A 22,509-nucleotide genomic window follows, 5' to 3' on the forward strand; every position below is an offset into this window, starting at 1 on the left:
ATACCGAAGTATATTATAAACTCTTACCAAAATAATGTAATATTGTCACAAAAATTGACAGCTCGTTGTTTTAGGGCAGATAATACTGAATAAGACCCTTGACACATTAGAACTTAAAATATGCTAAAGGAAGCATCACAAATCAATTAGGAAGAGATGCATTTTTTAAATAATTACTTAGAGAATTGGATTTGTATTTGGGGAGAAAACACCCATTTAGAGCCATGCCTCACATACATTCCAGATGGATTAATTATAAAGATAAATGTGAAAAAAGATAAAAGGCAGAATAAAAGCTAAGCAATTATTTACTGACCTTGAGATAGGAAAGGGATTTTTTTTGGTTGTTTTATTTCTTTTAGGAAAGAATTTTTTAAAATGAGAATATACAAGCCTTAAGCCCAGAGTATTGTCAGAGACAGTTAACAATCTTGGTGACAGGAAAGGCAAAATACCTCAGTTGCCTGAGATATAGGCAAACTGAAAACTACAAAACACTGTTAAAAGAAATTATAAAAGGTTTAAGTAAACAGAAAGATACCCCATGTTCATGGATAAGATAAAATCCTTCTTATTGATTTCTGACTAGAAAAAAAGAAGATAAAATATTGTTAAGATGGCAGTACTACCCAAATTTATCTACATATGCGATGGAATCCAAATTCCCAGCTTTCTTCTTTGCAGAAATTAACAAACTAATGCTGAAATTAATACGTAAATACAGGCTGGGCACGGTGGCTCACTCCTGTAATCCCAGCACTTTGGGAGGCCGAGGCAGGCGGATCACGAGGTCGAGAGATCGAGATCATCCTGGTCAACATGGTGAAACCCCGTCTCTACTAAAAATACAAAGATTAGCTGGGTGTGGTGGTGCATGCCTGTAATCTCAGCTACTCAGGAGGCTGAGGCGGGAGAATCGCTTCAACCCAGGAGGCCGAGATCACGCCACTGCACTCCAGCCTGGGCGACAGAAACTCTGTCTCAAAAAAAAAACGTAAATACAAGGGACCCTGCTGTGGTTGAATGTCCCCTCCAAAACTCATATTGAAACTTTATCCACAGTGTGGCAGTATTGAGTGGTAGGGCCTTTAAGATGTGATTTAATCGTTAGGGCTTTACTCTCACAAATGGGTTAATCCATTCATGGATTAATGGGTTAATGGATTAATGGGTTATCATGGGAGGCGAACTGGTGGCTTTATAAGAAGAGAGACCTCATATAGCACATGAGCATGATCGGCCCCCTTACCATATGACCAGCAAGAAGGCTATCACTAGATGCAAGAAGCCCCCCAACCTTGGACTTCTTAGATTCCATAACTGTAAGAAATAAATTCCTTTTCTTTATAAATTACCCAGTTTCAGGTATTCTGCTATAAGCAACAGAAAATAGACTTAAGAGGCGGGGCACAGTGGCTCATGCTTATAATCCCAGCACTTTGGGAGGCCAAGGTGTGGGAGGATCACTTGAACCCAGGAGTTCGAGACCAGCTTGGGCAACATAGACACCCATCTCTACAAAAAAACAAAAAAGCCAGGCATGGTGGCATGCACCTGTAGTCTCAGCTACTTGGGAGGCCGAGGTAGGAGGATCACTTTAGCCTAGGAGGTGGAGGCCATGATCACGCCACTGCACTCCAGCCTGGATGGGTGACAGAGCAAGACCCTGGCTCTTAAAAAAAGAAAAAAAGAAAAAAAAAATTGGTACTGAGAAGTGCGGCTGTTTCTGATAATGAATACCTGAAAATGTGGAAGCAGCTTTGGAACTGGGTAATAAGCAGAGGCTGGAAGAATTTGGAGGAGCAGGCTACAAAAAGCCAAGATTCTAGTGAAGGCTTAGAACACAAGAAGACTAGGAAGAGTTTATAACTCCTTAGAGATTGGTTAAATGGTTACAACCAGAATGGTGATACAAATATGGACAGTAAAGGCCATTCTGATAAGGTTTCACATGGAACTGATGAGCGAGGTATTGGAAATGGAAGTAGAGGCCATCCTTGTTATATATTGGCAAAGAACTTGGCTGGACGGTGTCCATGTCCAAGGGCTTTGTTGTAGGCCAAACTTGAGAATGATGAATTCTGGTATCTGGCAGAAGAAATTTCTTATTTTTTTTTTTTTTAATTTTTTTTTGAGACGGAGTCTCGCTCTGTCACCCAGGCTGGAGTGCAGTGGCACCATCTCAGCTCACTGCAAGCTCCGCCTCCCGGGTTCACACCATTCTCCCGCCTCAGCCTCCCGAGTAGCTGGGACTACAGGCGCCCGCCACTACGCCCGGCTAGTTTTTTGTATTTTTTTTAGTAGAGACGGGGTTTCACCGTGTTAGCCAGGATGGTCTCGATCTCCTGACCTCGTGATCCGCCCGTCTTGGCCTCCCAAAGTGCTGGGATTACAGGCTTGAGCCACCACGCCCGGCTGGCAGAAGAAATTTCTAAGCAGCAAAGTGCTCAGGCTACTGCATGGTTACATCTAACTGTTTACAGTGAACTGCTACAGAAAAGGGAAACAGAGCAGAAACATTTGGAAAATTCACAGCCTTGCCATGTGGTAGAGAATGAAAAAGAGTTTTCAGGAGTGGAACCAAGGATGTAGAGGAGCCACCACTTTATGCCTAAAAGGGAGCCAGGTGCTAATAGTCAAAACAACGAGGAAAAGGCCCTAAAGGCACTTCAGAGATCTTTGAGGCAGCCCCTCCCTTTAGAGGCCCAGAGCCCTAGGAGGACAGAATTGTTTGGGAGTGGAGGAGGCCTGGGACACAGCTGCCCTGTGCCAACTCGGGAAAGCTGCTTCCCTCATCTCAGCCCCTCCAGCTGGAGCAGCCATATCTCACATGGCCCCAGGTGTGGCTCATGCCTCAGCCCAGGAAGGCAGCAGCTCAGGAAGGTACAAGTCGTAAACCTTAGTGGCATCCGCATGATGATAATTCTGCAGGCCCGCAGAAAGTAAAAGCTGTAGAGGCTTCGCAACCTCTACCCATTAAAAGGATCTCATTGAAAGCCTGGGAGCCCAGGTAGAGACTTGTTGCAGAGCCAGAGCCACCACAGAGATCCCCTACTGTAGCAATGCCCAGCAGGAACATAAGGTTGGAGCTGCCACAGAGTCTCCAACCAGGGTAATGCATAGTGGAGCCATGGGAACGGGACTGCCACTGAGTCTCCAGAACTGTGGGGTCACTGGCAGCATGCATTGCCCACCTAGAAAACCTTCAGGCAATGGATTCCAACCAGTTTGAGCAACCATGTGGCCTATACTCTGCACCCATACAGACGGGGCTATCTGAGGCCTTGCGGGTTGGGCTTCCACCACAGTGTGTCCAGGAGGCCCCACATGGAGTCAAACAAGATTATTCTCCAACTCTAAGATCTTGTGTTTTGTTTTGTATGTGTGTATGTGTGTGTTTTTTGTTTGTTTGTTTTAAGACAGAGTCTCTGTCACCCAGGTTGAAGTGCAGTTCACTGGGGCCTCAAATTCCTGGGCTCAAGCAGTCCTCCCACCTCAGCCTCCTGAGTAGCTGAGAGCACAGGTACTTACTACCATGGCCAGCTAGTTTTTTTGTTTGTTTGTTTGTTTGAGATGGAGTCTTGCTCTGTCGCCCAGGCTTGAGTGTGTTGGCACAATCTCGGCTCACTGCAAGCTCCGCCTCCCGGGTTCACACCATTCTCCTGCCTCAGCCTCCCTAGTAGCTGGGACTACAGGTGCCCGCCACCACATCCGGCTAATTTTTTTTGTAGTTTTAGTAGAGATGGGATTTCACTGTGTTAGCCAGGATGGTCTCCATCTCCTGACTTCATGATCCGCCCACCTCGGCCTCCCAAAATGCTGGGATTACAGGTGTGAGCCACCACGCCCAGCCCATGGCCAGCTAATTTTTAAATCTTTTATAGAGATAGAGCCTTACTGCGTTGCCTAGGCTGGTCTCAAACTCCTGGATTCAAGCGATCCTCCCGCCTCAGCCTCCCAAAATGCTGGGATTACAGGCCAATTCTAAGATCTTGGAAGTAGACAACTTGTTTAGATTTCACAGGCTCACAGATGAGAGTTTGGACTTTTGAGATAAATTCAGTTTCTTTATATATAACCCACTGTCAGGCATTCTGTTATAAGCAAAAGAAAACGGACTAATAATACAAACTCAGAATAGCCAAAATAATGTTGAAAAAAAGAACAAACACTGTACAGTTTCAAAATTTACTACAAAGGTATAGTAATCAAAAACAGTGGAATAAGGATAGACATATACATTAATGGAATTACATTTGAGTGTCCAGAAATAAACTGTGCTGTTTGTGGTCAATTAATTTTTGACAAGGATGCCAAGATAATTCAATGGGGGAAATACAGGCTTTACAACAGATGGTTGGATATTAACACGCAAAAGAATAGTTAGACCTCTACTTCACACTATATACAAACATTAACTCAAAATATATCATAGACTTAAATGTCAGACTAAAAACTTTAAAACTCTTAGAAGACAAGAGCTATAATTCTTCATGAACTCAGATTAGGCAGTGGTTTCTTTGATATGATGCCAGAAGCATAAGTAACAAAAGGAAAAATAGGTTAGACTAGATCAAAATTTAAAATTTGTGTGCTAGAAACAAGACTACAAATAAAGTGAAAACACAACCCACAGAACGAGAGAAAATATTTGCAAACCATGTATCTGATAAGGGCCTAGTATCCATAATATATAAATAATTCTTACAACTCAAACAATTGGCTGGCCACACTGGCTCATGTGTGTAATCCCAACACCTTGGTTCACGTCTGTAATCCCAACACCTTAGGTGGCCGAGGTGTGAAAATTGCTTGAATCCAAGAGTTTGAGGCCAGTCTGGGCAACATAGCAAGACCCTACCTCTACAAAAATATCTTTAAAAAGCAGCTAGGCGTAGCTGTGCACCTGTGGTCCCAACTACTCTAGAGGCTGTGGTGGGAGGATTGCTTACGCCCAGGAGGTAGAGGCTGTTGTGAGCCATGATCATGCCACTGCACTTCAGCCTCGGCATCAGAGCAACACCCTGTCTCAAAAAAAAGAATTCCTACAAGTAAAGCAATAAATGATGAATAAATCGATTTTTTTAATGGGTAAAATATTTGAATAGACATTTCTCCAAAGAACATATGCAAATGTCGGCCGGGCACTGTGGCTCACGCCTATAATCCCAGCACTTTGGGAGGCCAAGGAGAGCAAGTCATGAGGTCAGGAGTTCGAGACCAGCCTGACCAACATGGTGAAACCCTGTCTCTACTAAAAATACAAAAATTAGCCAGGCGTGGTGGGGGCCTGTAATCCCAGCTACTCAGGAGGCTGAGGCAGGAGAATCGCGTGAAGCCGAGAAGGGGAGATTGCAGTGAGCAGAGATTGTACCACTGCAGTTCAGCCTGGGCAGCAGAGCGAGACTCCATCTCAAAAAAAAAAAAAAAAAATACAAATGTTCAATAAGCACATGAAAAAATGATCATCAGGGAAATACAAATCATAACGACAATGAGAAACCAGTTAACACCCATTCAGGTGCTATAATCAAAAAGACAAGTGATCAGGAGTGGGAGATTTGAAAAGAAGACATCCAGCAAGTGTTGAAAAGGATGTGGAGAAATTGGAACCCTCATACATTGCTGATGGGAACATCAAATGAAGACACGTGTCCACACAAAAACATGTTCACAAATGTTCATGTAGAATTATTCGTAATAGGCCGGGCACAGTGGCTCATGCCTGTAATCCCAGCACTTTGGGAGGCCGAGGTGGGTGGATCACCTGAGGTCAGGAGTTTGAGACCAGCCTGACCAACATGGTAAAACCCCGTCTCTACTAAAAATACAGAATTAGCCAGGCATGGTGGTGCATGCCTGTAGTCTCAGCTACTTGGGACGCTGAGGCAGGAGAATCGCTTGAACCCAGGAGGCAGAGGTTGCAGTGAGCCGAGACCGTGTCACTGCACTCCAGCCTGGGCAACAAGAATGAAACGCCATCTCAAAAAAAAAGTAATATAAAAAAATAAGCCAGGCGCAGTGGCTCACGCCTATAATCCCAGCATTTTGGGAGGCCGAGGCGGGCGGATCACGAGGTCAGGAGATTGAGACCATCCTGGCTAACCCGGTGAAACCCCGTCTCTACTAGAAATACAAAAAAGTAGCCAGGCGTGGTTGCAGGCGCCTGTAGTCCCAGCTACTCAGGAGGCTGAGGCAGGAGAATGGCGTGAACCTGGGAGGTGGAGCTTGCAGTAAGCTGAGATCACGCCACTGCAGTCCAGCCTGGGCGACAGAGCAAGACTCCATCTCTAAATAAATAAATAAATAAATAAATAAATAAATAAAGACTGAGTCCTCCTTCAAAAAAGAAGATATAAAAAGGAGAAGATCAGTAACTGTGACTGTGTCTATGTCCCAAAATACATACAATTAAAAAAACTAAGCGGGGAAATATTTGCAACAGTTAGGACACTGTTAATATTCACAATATATAAAGACTTAGGCTGGGCGCGGTGGCTCACGCCTGTAATCCCAACACTTTGGGAGTCTGAGGTGGGCGGATCACGAGGTCAGGAGATTGAGACCATCCTGGCTTACATGGTGAAACCCCATCTCTACTAAAACTACCAAAAAAATTAGCCAGGCATGGTGGCGGACGCCTGTAGTCCCAGCTACTTGGGAGGCTGAGGCAGGAGAATGGCGTGAACCCGGGAGGCAGAGCTTGCAGTGAGCTGAGATCGTGCCGCTGCACTCCAGCCTGTGCGACAGAGTGAGACTCTGTCTCAAAGAAAAAAAAAAGACTTAGATATCAGAATAGGTATCTAAGATAGCACAGATGGGTCAATGACAGTCTCTTCAGACTCATTTGCTTAGAAGAAACAGAAGCCATTCTAGCTCTCTCACTTTTCCTCTCTTTTTTTTATTTTTTGGTAGAGATGGGGTCTTGCTACTCCTGGCCTCCGCCTCACAAAGTGTTGGGATTATAGGCATGAACCATCATGCCCAGCCCACTCTAGCTATCTTACTTTACGTAAAGGTATAACAGGTAGTCTCCTAGTCATCCGAGGACAAGAAAAGTAATATACACAGGGAATGGTCCTGGAAAGGCAGGAACAGAGACTGCCCACTCTCTCCTGGGCCTGCATAGGTAGCTCTTCTTTCTGCATGTGTTTTATAAGGTCGATGCATCACTTAGCTCAAATTCTGAAGACTCTGATTGGCAAGCCATGAATTGTTTCACTTGGATCAGGTATCCACTCCTTGTCCAAATAGCTGTCAGTGTTATAAAAATAGGGCTTTACGTTATCTGAGAAGGGGCATAGACAGAACAGGCAAATTAATATGTCTGTGATAGACATAGATCAGTCATAGAAGTAGATAAGTGTTTGAGAAATATATGCAACCTCATCCTTAGCAATCAAAGAAGTTTAAATAATGAGAGTTATTTTCTGCCCATTAAATCATCAGTGATTAACGGTGACAGTCAATGCTGATATACTGCTGGGATAGGATGTAAATTGGGTCTGGTCTGGAAAACAATTTTGCTGTATGTATTAAGGACCTTTAGAATGAATATAACCTATGACCTAATAATTCCACTTCTAGGAATCTATGCTAAGGGAATGAATAATCAGAGATACAGGCAAGATTTAATATGTAAATATCTTTGTAGTATTATAATAAAAGAAAATATATTAATAGAAATTTACGGGAATGTTTAAGCTAACTGATACACCCACATGCTGAACATGCAGTCATTAATCATGTTTTTGAAAAGTATTTAATGAACAAAAATTTCTCATCGTATAATGTCGAGTAAAAAAAGCAAGATATGATATTCTGTATATAGTATGAAAAAGTTGAGAATTCAGATGCCAGGAGTAAAGAAGCCACAATCATAGCGATCTTAACAGTGCTTATATCTAAATGGTAAGATTACAAATTATTTCTTTTTTTTATTTTTTAGAGACAGAGTCTCGCTCTGTGGCCCAGGCTGGAGTGCAGTGGCATGATCTCAGCTTACTGCAACCTCCGCCTCCTGGGCTCAAGCAATTCTCCTACCTCAGCCTCTTGACTAGCTGGGACTACAGGTGCACGCCACCACACCTGGCTAATTTTTGTATTTTTAGTAGAGAAGGGGTTTCACCATGTTGGTCACACTGGCCTCAAACTCCTGACCTCAAGTGATCCACCTGCCTCAGCCTCCTAAAGTGCTGGGATTACAGGCATGAGCCACCACACCTGGCCTTATTTTTCTTATTAATATTTTTTTATTTTATTACTTTTAGCCAACTCACACCATATTTTTTATTTTCTTTATGCTTTTTTACATTTTCTGAACGAGAATGAACTTAAGCTTTTGTAATATACTTTTGTATATAGAATAAAATTGTAAATGTTATTTAAAATTAAAAGATGTGGCCTGGCACAGTGGCTCACACCTGTAATCCCAGCACTTTGGGAGGCCGAGGCAGGCAGATCGCCTGAAGTCAGGATTTCAAGACCAGCCTGACCAACATGGTGAAACCCCATCTCTTCTTAAAATACAAAATAGGCCGGGCGCGGTGGCTCAAGCCTGTAATCCCAGCACTTTGGGAGGCCGAGACGGGCGGATCACGAGGTCAGGAGTTCGAGACCATCCTGGCTAACACGGTGAAACCCCGTCTCTACTAAAAAATACGAAAAACTAGCCGGGCGAGGTGGCGGGCGCCTGTAGTCCCGGCTACTCGGGAGGCTGAGGCAGGAGAATGGCGTAAAAACCCGAGAGGCGGAGCTTGCAGTGAGCTGAGATCCGGCCACTGCACTCCAGCCTGGGCGACACAGCGAGACTCCGTCTCAAAAAAAAAAAAAAAAAAAAATACAAAATAAGCCAGGCATGGTGACGCATGCCTGTAATCCCAGCTACTTGGGAGGCTGAGGCAGGAGAATTGCTTGAACTCGGGAGGCAGAGGTTGCAGTGAGCCGAGATCGTGCCATTGCACTCCAGCCTAGGCGACAAGAGTGAAACTCTGTCTCAAAAAACAAACAAAAAAAAGACGTGGGCTGGGAGCAGTGGTTTATGCCTGTAATACCACCACTTTGGGAGGCCGAGGCAGGCGGATCACTTGAGCTGAGGAGTTTAAAAGCAACCTGGGCAACATGACGAAACCCTAACTCTAATAAAAAATACAAAAATTATCCAGGTGTGGTGACACGAGCCTGTAGTCCCAGCTGCTCAGGAGGCCAAGGTGGGAGGATCACCTGAGCCTGGGAGATCAATACCGCAGTGATCCGTGATCACACCACTGCCCTGAGCCTGTCTCCAAAAAAAAGATGTGGAGTAAAAGGGGAGCTACCGAGTATTAAAGCACATTTAAAATTTAAGTCACTATGATGCTGGCATGAGAAATAGACATGGAATAAATAGGATAGGAACAGATTTTTGTATGTATGAGAATGTAATATATGATAAAAGAAGAACTTTACCAAATTGTAAAGAAAGGATTATACCATAATTCGTTCAGTTACAAATGGTAACTAAGAGCACCTGCTGTGCCAGGCACTATGCTGAGTGCTGTTTTGGTTTTGGGGGGTTTTTTTGTTTTGTTTTGTTTTTGAGACAAGTTCTTGCTCTGTCACCCAGGCTGGAATGCAGTGGTGGAATCTCTGCTCACTGCAGCCTTGACCTCCTGGGCTCAAGTAATTCTCTCTCCTACCTCAACCTTCTGAGTAGCTGGGACCACAGGCATGAGCCATGACTAATTTTTTTTTTTTTTTTTTTTTTTTTTTGAGATGTAGTCTTGCTGTGTCACCCAGGCTGGAGTGCAGTGGCATGATCTCGGCTCACTGCAATCTCCACCTGCTAGGTTCAAGCCATTCTCCTGCCCTCCTGCCTCAGCCTCCCCAGTAGCTGGGATTACAGGCACGCACCACCATGCCCAGCTAATTTTTGTATTTTTAGTAGAGATGGGGTTTCACCATGTTGGCCAGGCTGGTCTTGAACTCCTGACGTCGTGATCCACCCGCCTCGGCCTCCCAAAGTTCTGGGATTACAGGCGTGAGCCACTGTGCCTGGCTGCCATGACTAATTTTTAATAATCTTTTGTAGAGATGGGGGTCTCTACAAAAAGACTAGCCCAGGCTAGTCTTAGTGCTTTTATGTACTTTTTCTCCTTTACTTATTACAACCTTTTGAGATGTAGGTGGTGCCATCCTCATTCTAAAGATTAGCAAACTAATTCCCCTAGAGGTCCAGGGGATTTAGTTGCCCAGAGTCACATAGAAAAGGAGTAGCGGAGGCCAGGTGCAGTGGCTCACGCCTGTAATCCCAGCACTTTGGGAGGCCAAGGCAGGCAGATCACGACGTCAGGAGATCGAGACCATCCTGGCTAACACAGTGAAACACTGTCTCTACTAAAAATACAAAAAATTAGCCGGGCATGGTGGCGGGCACCTGTAGTCCCAGCTACTCGGGAGGCTGAGGCAGGAGAATGGCGTAAACCCAAGAGGCGGAGCTTGCAGTTAGCGGAGATCCTGCCACTGCACTCCATCCTGGGCGACAGAGCCAGACTCCGTCTCAAAAAAAAAAAAAAAAAAAGGAAAAAAGAAAAGGAGTAGTGGAACCTAGATTAGAACCAAGGATGTCAGTCTCCAAGTTTGCATTCTTTGCCATGACATACTTTGTAGCTAAAGTTCTTAGCAAGGTATCTAGAATATCAGAGGCATTTAGTAAATGTTATTCTTATGTATAACTTATAGTTTGCTGCATATATTAAAGCTTGTATGTAATATTTGTAGTAATGTAACACTAATAGCAATAATAAAGCTGTCATCATTAAAATTGAGGAAATTCCTTGGGAATAAGTAATGCTGTTATTTTCCAGGGAAAATCCCCAGTGGAATCATATAATTCCAAAAATCGCACATGATGAAGCATCAATAAATATTGGTTGATTTAATAATTATTTCCTGCTGCCCCATTTCTGAGCCTCTCACTCCTGTGACTCATTAGACCCTACATACTGTCTCATAATTCATTCAAGAGTAGTTGAATAGTAGGGCGGGCCCAAAGATGGAGCTAGCATTTCCTTATAAATATCCTGACATTGACTTATTAGTTCAGAAAACATCTATTAAGCATCCACTCTGGCATGTAGTCTATTAAGGTTAGAGAGACATTTAAAATTGCAAATTAACATTAAACTACAAACCAAACAAAAAGCTCCAATCCCTAGGAAATTAAATGTTCCCTCCTCTGTGGAGCCTTATCTAGATTCTCTGAGGTAAATTTAGTCACTGACTCAGAGCACCCAGAACAATCTGTTCAGCTTCTAAAATCACACCCCTTGCATTGTGTTAGTCTTTCTGTGAGTTCGCTGTTCTCCCACACTTGGCTCCTTTAGGTCAATTTTTCTTGCACAGTGGTTCAGGATATGACTGGTAAAATTCTGCTTTGAAGGATTTTTGTTGAGTTTTGTCTTGTTTTGTTTTTGGCTTGGCATGACCTGATTAATGCATCAGTCGCTCTTCCAATAAATATTTATTAATACCTATTCTATGCCATGTACTTGGCTAGATAGTTCATAATAAATAAAGGATAATAAACACAAACAAAGGCAAACAGGCAAGATCCTAGACCTCATGGGAACTCATATGGGCACTTAAAAAGAATGTGTTTTCTTTGTATTAAGTCAGTCAAGTATTTAAACCTTATTTATTGTACTATTCAAATCTTCTGCAAATTTAAATGTATTTTAGGTATGGTTTACATATTATAGCTTAATAGTGGTATATAAAAGTTTCGCACTGTAATTGCATTTGCGTTCATTTTCTTCTATTTTTGCTTTACATTTTGCCAATGAAATAAGATGGAAAGGTTAAAAATGAAAGAATGGGCAAAGGTAAATCAAGGAACTATAAATCCAAAAAAAGAAACAATATTAATAACCAGAGCCAGTCATTATCAAACGAGTCCTTCTGACAATCCTACAGTGTCTTCCTACAATTTCGGGATGAAGATCCAAATTCCTTAATCCTGTTTTTGAGTCTCTGTTCTCTGGTCTACTTTCTTTTTTATTTCCCCCACACACACAATTTCTTCTTTGTTGTCATCTTCTTCATCGTCATTGTTTCCTCCTCCTCCTCCTCCTTCTCTCTCCCCCCTCCCCCCACATTCTGTCTCCCACACTAGAGTACAATGGCATAATCTCGGCTCATTATAACCCCCGCCTCCCAGGTTGAAGCGATTGTCCTACCTCAGCCTCCTGAGTAGCTGGGATTACAGGTGCCCGCCACCACACTCGGCTAATTTTTGTAATTTTAGTAGAGACTGGGTTTCACCACATTGGCAAGGCTGGTCTCAAACTCCTGGCCTCAAGTGATCTGCCCGCCTCAGCCTCCCAAAGTGCTATGATTACAGGCATAAGCCACCGCACCCAACCTTTTTTTTTTCATTCTTTTCTTTAGCAACTCTATTTAATCCTCACAACCACCCTGTAAAAAGAGCAGGGCAAATTTTATTATCCCCATTTGGTAGATGAAGAAACCCAAGGCTCAGAAAGGTTAAATAATTTGTCCATAGCTATCAACTAGTAGGTGGAGGAACCAACACTCAAATTCAGATCTTCTGTCTCCAAAATGCATGCTCTTTCTGTTAAAACATTCTGGGCTTTTATGTGAACTCCACTTATCCTGGGCCATGTCTTGAGTACCATGATATGGTTCATGACCGCACCTTCCACCACCTGAAGCCCTCAGTGTTCCTCAGGCTGCCGCCAATCTGGCCTACTTGCTAATCTTGCCTCCTGTCACTCCAAACATGCTTAACTTCAGCAATATGGAAGCTGGTGCATTGTGCTGAACCACACCTTCAGGCCTTCACACATCATACTCTTCACTCAACCTGGAACATCCTTTCCCCACCTTTTGTCTCACTAAATTCTATAGGCCCTTTGAAACTGAACTCTTGCTGACTTTTCTCAGGATGCCATCTCTCACCTTTACAGTCATGGCCCTCTTCTATGCTCTCATAGCAAGCACTCTGTGCATTCTTCCATCTTGGTACTTAACACACTGTCCTGTCATTATCAATGTACATGACTGTTTCCTCTACCACCCAGACTGGAAGTAACGAAAGCAGAGATTCTTTTTCCTTCATTCAGTTAGTATTGCCAAAATCTAGCCAAGTACTGGCTCGTGATAGGTTCTTAACTTCATAAGTTTTTGTGACATGAATAAGTGAGCTTTTGTGGCCTAATAGCAGTGCTTTTATTTTCTAGGTACATGGTTCAGTGGCCTGGTGGCCGAATCCTGCATCGCCATGAGCTAGACACCTTCCTTGCACAGGCAGTGTCTACCCAGCTTTATGAACCAGATCGACTCCAAGAACTCAAGGTGATTTCATGTACCCTCATTTAAGTTTTCTTTTATGAGCCTATAGCACTACTTGAGGTCTTTTTTTTTTTTTTTTTTTTTTTTTTTTTTTTGCCTGAAGCTGAGGAAAATAGTAAGTTCTGCAGGTAACTGTTTGATTTACTTTAGCCAAATATTTATGTCTATGAATAAAGCCAAGATGTGCCTGCTACACTACTCTCATACTGATAAATGAGAATGGACAGAAAAGATGGATATTATGCAAGGAAAATAAATCTTGGCCCATAGACCATGGCAAGGGTTCTGACTCTTACAAGATACACTATAAGGGACATATCCTGGTGTCCCCTGCTTGTGTCTATTTACTCAGACACATCTCCTTTTAGTGATAGGTACTGAGTATTAAGTAGAAGTATAGGAAAGCATAAGGAAGAAAATAAACCCAGAAAATAGACCTTGGGCAGGTTACTTAACCTCTCTAGCTTCAGTTTCCTTACTTGTACAATTGTATATTAGTTCATTTTGTGTTGCTATAAAAGAATACCTGAGACTAGGTAATTTATAAAGAAAAGAGGTTTATTGAGTCCATTGTTCTGAAGACTGTACAAAAAACATGGTGCCAGCATCTACTCAGCTTCTGGTCAGGGTCTCAGGAAGCTTCTACTCATGATAGAAGGTGAGGGGAATAAGACAAGAGGAGCCAGCGTGTCACATGGTGAGACAGGGCACGTAAGAGAGAAGGGCAGCTGTGCTGTAATCCCAGCACTTTGGGAGGCTGAGATGGGCAGATCATGAGGTCAGGAGTTCGAGACCACCCTGGCCAACATGGTGAAACCCTGTCTCTATTAAACATACAAAAATTAGCCGGGCGTGATGGCAGGGCACCTGTAATCCCAGCTACTCGGGAGGCTGAGGCAGTAGAATTGTTCGAACCCGGGAGGTAGAGATTGCAGTGAGCCGAGATCATGCCACTGCACTCCAGCCTGGGCAACAAGAGCAAAACTCTGTCTCAAAAAAAAAAAAAAAAAAAAATGAAGGGCAAGGTGCTGGGCTCTTTCTAACAATCAGTTCTTGCATGAACTAATAGAGTGAAAACTCGCTCATTACCACAGGGAGGGCAACAAGCATTCATGAGGGATCTGCCCCCATGACCCAGACACCTCCCACTAGGTTCCATCTACAACATTGGGGATCACATTTTAACATGCAATTTGGAGGGGTCACATATCCAACTATGTCAGTTTGTGAGGATACTATGTAAAATAATCCATGTAAAACCCCTAGAACAGTGTCTTTTTTTTTTTTTTTTGAGATGGAATTTCCCTCTTGTTGCCTAAGCTGGAGTGTAATTGGTGCAAATCTCGGCTCACCACAACCTCCACCTCCCAGGTTCAAGCGGTTCTCCTGTCTCAGCCTCCCAAGTAGCTGGGATTACAGGCATGCGCCACCACGCCTGGTTAATTTTGTATTTTTAGTAGAGACAGGGTTTCTCTGTTGGTGGGACTGGTCTCGAATTCCTGACCTCAGGTGATCCGCCCACCTTGGCCTCCCAAAGTGCTGGGATTACAGGTGTGAGCCACCACGCCCGGCCAGTGTCTCACATATTCTATATACACAGTACTCAATAAATGTAGCCATTAATGCATTAATCCCTCCCTTGACTTTAGTAACCTTGTTCCTTTGAACACCCAAGGTAAACTAGAAGATCAAGTTCAATAAGACTTGCAAAATCTTAAGTGAGGTCAACTAAGGAAAGATGAGACAGACTCAAGACAACCAGTGAATGCTTGCTTTTTGCAGTAAATGTAGTATTGCTTGTCCTAGAATAACTGCTCGTGCTAAACCACACCTAGGAGGGGACCTGCAAACACTTTCCTGTTAAAGCTGTCTTCTAATACAGTGGCTTGAGATAACCACTGTGGGAATTTTGAGGTTTTTTTCCAGTCTTCTGTCATACATTTTTTACGTAGTTGAGGTAGTATTTATGTAATTATATATTGTGGCCTTTTTCCATTTCACATAGCACATATTTTCTGTGTCTTAAAAATTTTAATAAATAATATTTTATCATATGGATGTATAAAATATTGGCGACTTAGGTTGTTTTCAGTTTTACTCTGTTATGTGTTGTCTTACTCCATTTAGAGTTGCTGTAAAGGAATACCTGAAGCGGGGTAATCGGTAAAGAGGTTTTTTTTGAGACAGAGTCTCACTCTGTCACTCAGGCTGGAGTGCAGTGGCATAATCTCAGCTCACTACAACCTCCACCTCCTGGGTTCAAGCGATTCTCCTGCCTCAGCCTCTTGAGTAGCTGGGATTACAGGCAAATGCCACCATGACCAGCTAACTTATTTTAGTAGAGACAGGGTTTTGCCATGTTGGCCAGGCTGGTCTCAAACTCCTGGCCTCAAGCAATCTACCCACCTCAGCCTCCCAAAATACTGGGATTACAGGAATGAGCCACTACACCCGGTAAAGAAAAGAATTTTCTTTGGTTCACAGTTTTTCAGGCTGTACAAGAAACATGGTGTTGGTATCTGCAAGTTTAATTTCTAACTCAACAAATGTGAACGTTTTCAGGGTTCTTCATACATATTGCTTAATTGTAATATACATTTCTTTTTTTTTTTCCTTTTTTTTTGGGATGGAGTCTTGCTCTGTTGCCCAGGCTGGAGTGCAGTGGCGCAATCTCAGCTCACTGCAACCTTCACCTCCCAGGTTCAAGTGATGCTGTCACCTCAGCCTCCTGAGTAACTGGAACTACAGATGCCCACCACCACGCCTGGCTAATTTTTGTATTTTTAGTAGAGACAGGGTTTCACCATGTTGGCCAGGCTGGTCTCGAACTCCTGACCTCAGGTGATCCGCCTGCCTTGGCCTCCCGAAGTGCTGGGATTACAGGCGTGAGCCACTGCACCTGGTCATGTAATATACATTTTTTACCAGCTTTATATGATTGCCCATTTATTTCACTGCATCAGCAGCAGCAGCATTGAGTGTTCTTTCAGCCTTTACTTTGTAAATTTTTTTCTAATTTGACAGGTGAAAATAAAAATGTCTCAGGTTGGTGTCTTTAATGTTGTAATGAGTACCTTTCAAATCATCTTAGGGGAAAGACATGGATAGAAGCTGCTTATGCACTGAGATGTCTACATTGAATGACAGCATGTTCAAATTTAACTGGAAGAATCAACATGACAGGAATAAGAGTAAATGTTACCAAGAATAGTAGTTTCTTAATAGTAATATTTCATCTGTGGTGGTTTCAGATTGAGAAACTGGATGCCCGAGGGATCCAGCTTGCTGCCCTCTTCATGAGTGGAGTCGACACAGCTCTGTTTGCTAATGATGCCTGTGGCCAGCCAGTCCCTTGGGAGCATTGCTGTCCATGGATTTACTTTGATGGCAAGCTGTTCCAGAGCAAGCTAATTAAAGCAGGCCGAGAGCGAGTATCTCTGGTTGAGCTCTGTGATGGCCAGGTACCAGCATGTCAGGCTGCTAAGGACTAGCTCTGATCTCCTGTGGGAGTGAACGGGCAGGGAGGGGAAAGGAGCAGACATATTGGAGAGGGATGGGGCGGAAGCAGGAGACTATGTCTCACTTTAACCTGACTTAAGTCAACAGTGGTCCCAAAGGCCCATAGTCTGATATGTACATGTTGTAAAATTTTATGTTGGAAAGTTTTTTTTAATGAGCTTGAAGTTTTCATATCCTTTTTCTTACTCTGAGTATTTCTTATCCATGGAATATTCAGATATACTATATACCTTCCCTCCAACTCAGGATTTCATTTCTCTTATTTACAAAAACTGTCTGTCTCTTTTGCAAGCAATTTTTTTTTTTTTTTTGTAAAGGAGCTGTGTTTGGAAACAGAAGAGGATAGTAAAGTTGATGATAGAGTAGAAGCAGAGGATTTTTTTTTTTTTTTTTTTTTTTTTTTGAGACAGAGTCTCGCTCTGTCGCCAGGCTGGAGTGCAGTGGCGTGATCTCGGCTCACTGCAACTTCCGCCTCCCAGGTTCACGCGATTCTCCTGCCTCAGCCTCCCCAGTAGTTGGGACTACAGGCATGCACCACCAGGCCCAGCTAATTTTTGTATTTTGAGTAGAAACGGGATTTCACCATGTTGGCCAGGATGGTCTCAATCTCTTGACCTTGTGATCCACCTGCCTCAGCCTCCCAAAGGGATTTTTTTAAATGAAACATTGGGAAGATGAGGGGAGGCAAGGGAAAGGAAACCTTACTTAACTCCTTTATCCATTTTGGTGGGGAAAAGAGCTGAGGGACTAGAGCAGGGGTTGGCAGACTACCCAGCACACCTCCTGTTTTTTGTCACTATCCATAGTTTTTTGCGCTGTCCATAGTGCTACAAACCACCTGTTTTTTGTAATACAGACTACCCTCTGTTTTCGTAAATAAAATGTTATTGGAACACAGCCACATTCATTCATCTACATACCATCTCTGACTTCTTTCTTTTTTTTTTTTGAGACAGATTCTCACTTTGTCGCCCAGGCTGGAGTGCAGTGGTGCAATGTTGGCTCACTGCAACCTCTGCTTCCCAGGTTCAAGTGATTCTCCTGTCTCACCCTCCCAGGTAGCTGGGACTACAGGTGCACGCCACCATGCTTGGCTAATTTTTTTTTGTATTTTTAGTAAAGACGGAGTTTCATCACATTGGTCAGGCTGGTCTCAAACTCCTGACCTCAGGTGATCCACCTGCCTTGGCCTCCCAAATTGCTGGGACTACAGGCGTGAGCCACCACGCCTGGCCTATGACTGCTTTCATGTTACAGTAGCCGAGTGGAATAATTGTGACAGAGACAATATAGCCTACAAAGCCTAAAATATTTACTATCTAACCCTTTTCAGAAGAAGTTTGCAGACCTCTGGACTAGAGGTATCAGGATCTCCAATCTTGGATATGGGGGAGAAGGTTAAAAGGCTTTTTATTTGTCAGATTTTTATTTTCTCTTTTATCTAATTCTGTTACATCTCCCTTAGAAGTGACCCAGCCCAATGCCAGCCATGTAATAGACCATCAGTAATTCTTATTGTTAAATTTGTCTTCCTTGACCTAGTCAATGTACATCACAAGCCCTGAGTCAGAACTCATATGGTAGTATGATGTCATGTAAAGAGTCAGGGCTTTGGTGCCAGACAGGCTTCCTGAGTGTGTAGCTTTGAGCCCTTTAACGACAGGCCTCAGTTCACTTAATGGGAATAGAATTGTGAGACTGTACCTAGAGTGCCCCATGCTGGGCCTAAAACATGGGACAAGTTCGAAAAATGGCAGCTGCTATTATTACTCTTCCTCATTTGAAGGCTGACCTGGCAACCAAAGTGGAAAAGATGAGACAGAGCATCCTTGAAGGAATCAACATGAATCATCCACCGCCTTCTGCTCTACTTCCGTCACCTACTTTTGTGCCTCCTATGGTGCCCTCTCTCTACCCTGTTTCACTTTATTCCCGAGCTATGGGCTCCATGCCACTTCCCCCTCAAGGGAGGAGCCGGGGATTTGCAGGTCAGTACCTAAGAATGAGGTATTTACCATCCTCAATTTATGTCATAATAATCTATCCAGTCATTATTGTCAATAATAGGATCAACAGTTTCACATATATCTCATCTCATTGACTTTTTTTTTTTTTTTAAGATGGAGTTTCACTCTTGTCACCCAGGCTGGAGTGCAATGGTGTGATCTCGGCTCATTGTAACCTCCACCTCCTGGGTTCAAGCGATTCTCCTGCCTCAGTCTCCTGAGTAGCTGAGATTACAGGCATGCGCCACCACACCTGGCTAATTTTGTATTTTTAGTAGAGATGGAGTTTCACCATGTTGGTCAGGCTGGTCTCGAACTCCTGACCTCAGGTGATCCACCCGCCTCAGCTTCCCAAAGTGCTGGGATTACAGGCGTGAGCCACAGCGCCCAGCCTCATCTCATTTATATTCTGTGCTATGTAGTTTGAAGAGCAGCTTATGTCCATTTTGACTTCTAAGACCACTCTTCATAGAGGTACTTGGTTCCCAGGGATTTGACTCTCACCAACCAAACTCATGAAGTGACTGATGTGGAAACCAGAACCCACTTTATTACTTTAGAGAACTGTAAGTCATATGGACCGGCTCTTCATGGTTGCCGTCCGTTCATTCCTTCCCTATAGGCAATGCACACAGGAGCTTGCAGGAAGATCAGTGAGAGTAAACGGCCAGTGCTGGTAGACAATAGTAGCTTGATGTATCCATTTCCACTCTGGGAATATACTTGACACATTTCCCTTCCTTCAGCTCCAGAAGCATGGAGAGAAATATGTCACCATCCATGCCACCAGAGGATTGCAGTTTAGTGAGGAAAACAAACATGCACACACACACACATATGTACACACCAACATATGTATAAATTACGGTGGCACCTGAACTACAGCTTAATGATGAATACATAATCATGCCTAGGTTGCTCAGATACTGATCCTGATAATTCAGACAATCTGTCCTGTGGTGAGAAACAAGACTTTTTTTTTTTTTTTTTTTTGAGACAGGGTCTCCCTCTGTCCACAGCCCGGCTAATTTTTGTATTTTTAGTAGAGACGGGATTTTACCATATTCGTCAGGCTAGTCTCGAACTTCCATCCTCAGGTGATCTGCCCGCCTTGGCCTCCCAAAGTGCTAGGATTACAGGCGTGAGCCACGGCACCTGGCAGTGAAACAGCATATTTTAGTGGAGACATTTTATCATAAAATAGCAAGATTCTGTGATTGGGTCAGAGTGTCATTGCTGTGGTTGAAGGTGTTTGTTACCTATTGCTCCTCCCTTTAAAAGTAATAAAGCTGGAAGTTGAAGTTAGTTTTTCAGGGTGACAAAATTCAGTATGGGTGGTTAGCTCAAGGCTGGGCTTAGATGAACAGTGTGAAAGTCTGCTCTGGTAACTCCCTGTTCAGTCAGATCATGATCAAGTCTTAAAAACCAGGGAGCCAGCCAGTCCATCCCTTTCAGATGACTTTACAGATCCTTTCTCTGTTCTTTATGTGTTGATTTTATTTTGTAAGTCTCAAAAGACAGCCTTAATTAAAGCCAGGTTCTCGGAAGGTCACCACTGCCTTACCTACCAGTGATGCTTAGTCTCCAGTTACTGGTGGTTCACAAGGAGCCTCTTGCCTCCTGAAAGCCCACAGTAGGATCCTCAAATGCAAGTCTTTCTTGTCCCTCTTAAAAGTAACTAGCACTCTGCCGGGCGCGGCGGCTCACGCCTGTAATCCCAGCACTTTGGGAGGCGGAGGCGGGCGGATCACGAGGTCAGAAGATAGAGACCACCCTGGCTAATACGGTGAAACCCCATCTCTACTAAAAATACAAAAAAAAATTAGCCAGGCGTGGTGGTGTGCGCCTGTAGTCCCAGCTACTCGGAGGCTGAAGCAGGAGAATGGCATGAACCCGGGAGGCGGAGCTTGCAGTGAGCCAAGATGGCGCCACTGCACTCCGGCCTGGGTGACAAAGCGAGACTCCGTCTCAAAAAAAAAAAAAGTAACTAGCACTTTAGGCAGGGAGCAGTGGCTCATGCCTGTAATTCCAGCACATTGGGAGGCCAAGGTGGGCAGATCACTTGAGGTCAGGACTTCCAGACAGGCCTGGCCAACGTGGTGAAACCCTGTCTCTACAAAAAAATATAAAAATTAGCCGGGCATGGTGGCTGGCACCTGTCTGTAATCCCAGCTACTCGGGAGACTGAGACACAATAATCGCTTGAACCCGGGAGGCAGAAACTGCAGTGAGCCAAGATCGCACCACTGCACTCCAGCCTAGGAGACATGGCGAGGCTCTGTCTCAAACAAACAAAAAGGTAACTAGCACTGTAGTTCCTTGGACTCTCAAATTTTATAAAGTTTTGTATAAATGAAGGACTCTTTTTTTTTTTTTTTTTTTTTTGTGGATACAGGTTCTCACTTTGTTGCCCAGGCTGGAGTGCAGTGGTACAATCACGGCTTACTGCATCCTCGACTTCCTGGGCTCAAGTGATTTGCTCACCTCAGCCCCGTGAATAGCTGGAACTACAAACACGCACCAACATGCCTAGCTAATATTTTTGTGTGTGTATGGAGATGGGGTCTCACTGTGTTGCCCTGGCTGGTCTTGAACTGGGCTCAAGCGATCCTGCCTGCCTCAGCTTCCCAAAGTGCTGGGATTACAGGTGCCAGCCACCATGCCTGTCCTAAATGAAGTACTCTTTACTAACAACCTGCTAAATGAGTTAAGGGTTCATTTGGTTTCTTGTCATAAACTAAAATTAAAGGCTTAGTAGAACTCCATATTCTGTAAAGGCTTATTTTTGTGCTAAATTATAAAACTCACTGTGCTTGTGACTTAGTTCTGATTTTCAATTGTTGCTGTTCTTGGTTTTTTGTGTTTTTTTTTTCTTTTGAGATGGACTTTCGCTCTGTCACCCAGGCTGGAATGCGGTGGTGCCATCTCCACTCACTGCAACCTCCACCTCCCAGGTTTAATCAATTCTCCTGACTCAGCCCCCTGAGTAGCTGGGACTACAGGCATGTGCCACCACGCCTGGCTAATTTTTTTGTATTTTTGGTAGAGACAGGATTTCACCATGTTGGTCAGGCTGGTCTTGAACTCCTGACCTCAAATGATTCACCCACCTTGGCCTCCAAAAGTGCTGGGATTACAGGCATGAGCCACCATGCCCAGCCTATTCTTGCTTTTTAAGTATAAATTACTGTTAGTTTAGTTTCATTATTTTCAGTTTAGTTTGGTTATTTGGCTAATCCTACGATCTGTAATGATGTATATTTGTATCAAAAGTAGTTTAGGACTGGGGACTGTGGCTCAAGCCTGTAATCCCAGCACTTTGAGAGCCCGAGGCGGGTGGATCACTTGAGGTCAGGAGTTCGACACCAGCCTGGCCAATATGGTGAACCCCTGTCTCTACTAAAAATACAAACATTAGCTGGGCCTGGTGGCATGCACCTGTAGTCCCAGCTACTCAGGAGGCTGAGGCAGGAGAATCACTTGAACCCGGGAAGTAGAGGTTGCAGTTAGCCAAGATCGCACCATTGCACTCCAGCCTGGGTGTCACAGTGAGACTGTGTCTCAAAAAACAAACAAAAAAAAAAGGTAGTTTAGGTTTGTAATTTTCTTTTTTTTTTTTTTTTTTTTTTTTTTT

The 22,509-nt window shown here is 43.7% G+C and overlaps 1 protein-coding gene across 2 annotated transcripts in view; it reads left to right on the top strand.

Annotated features, from left to right (window-relative positions):
- FAM120C (family with sequence similarity 120C) overlaps positions 1-22,509 on the top strand; it is a 117,130-nt gene that overhangs the window by 84,219 nt on the left and 10,402 nt on the right. The window contains exons 11-13 of one of the 2 annotated variants that reach the window (XM_025372730.1): positions 13,239-13,353; positions 16,602-16,811; positions 18,656-18,857. In XM_025372730.1, coding sequence (XP_025228515.1) covers positions 13,239-13,353; positions 16,602-16,811; positions 18,656-18,857 — 527 coding nt within the window. The remainder of the gene's footprint in view (positions 1-13,238; positions 13,354-16,601; positions 16,812-18,655; positions 18,858-22,509) is intronic. The other variant, XM_025372731.1, reaches the window with a different exon arrangement.

Source organism: Theropithecus gelada, chromosome X, assembly GCF_003255815.1.
Source record: "Theropithecus gelada isolate Dixy chromosome X, Tgel_1.0, whole genome shotgun sequence".
Lineage (NCBI taxonomy): Eukaryota > Metazoa > Chordata > Mammalia > Primates > Cercopithecidae > Theropithecus > Theropithecus gelada.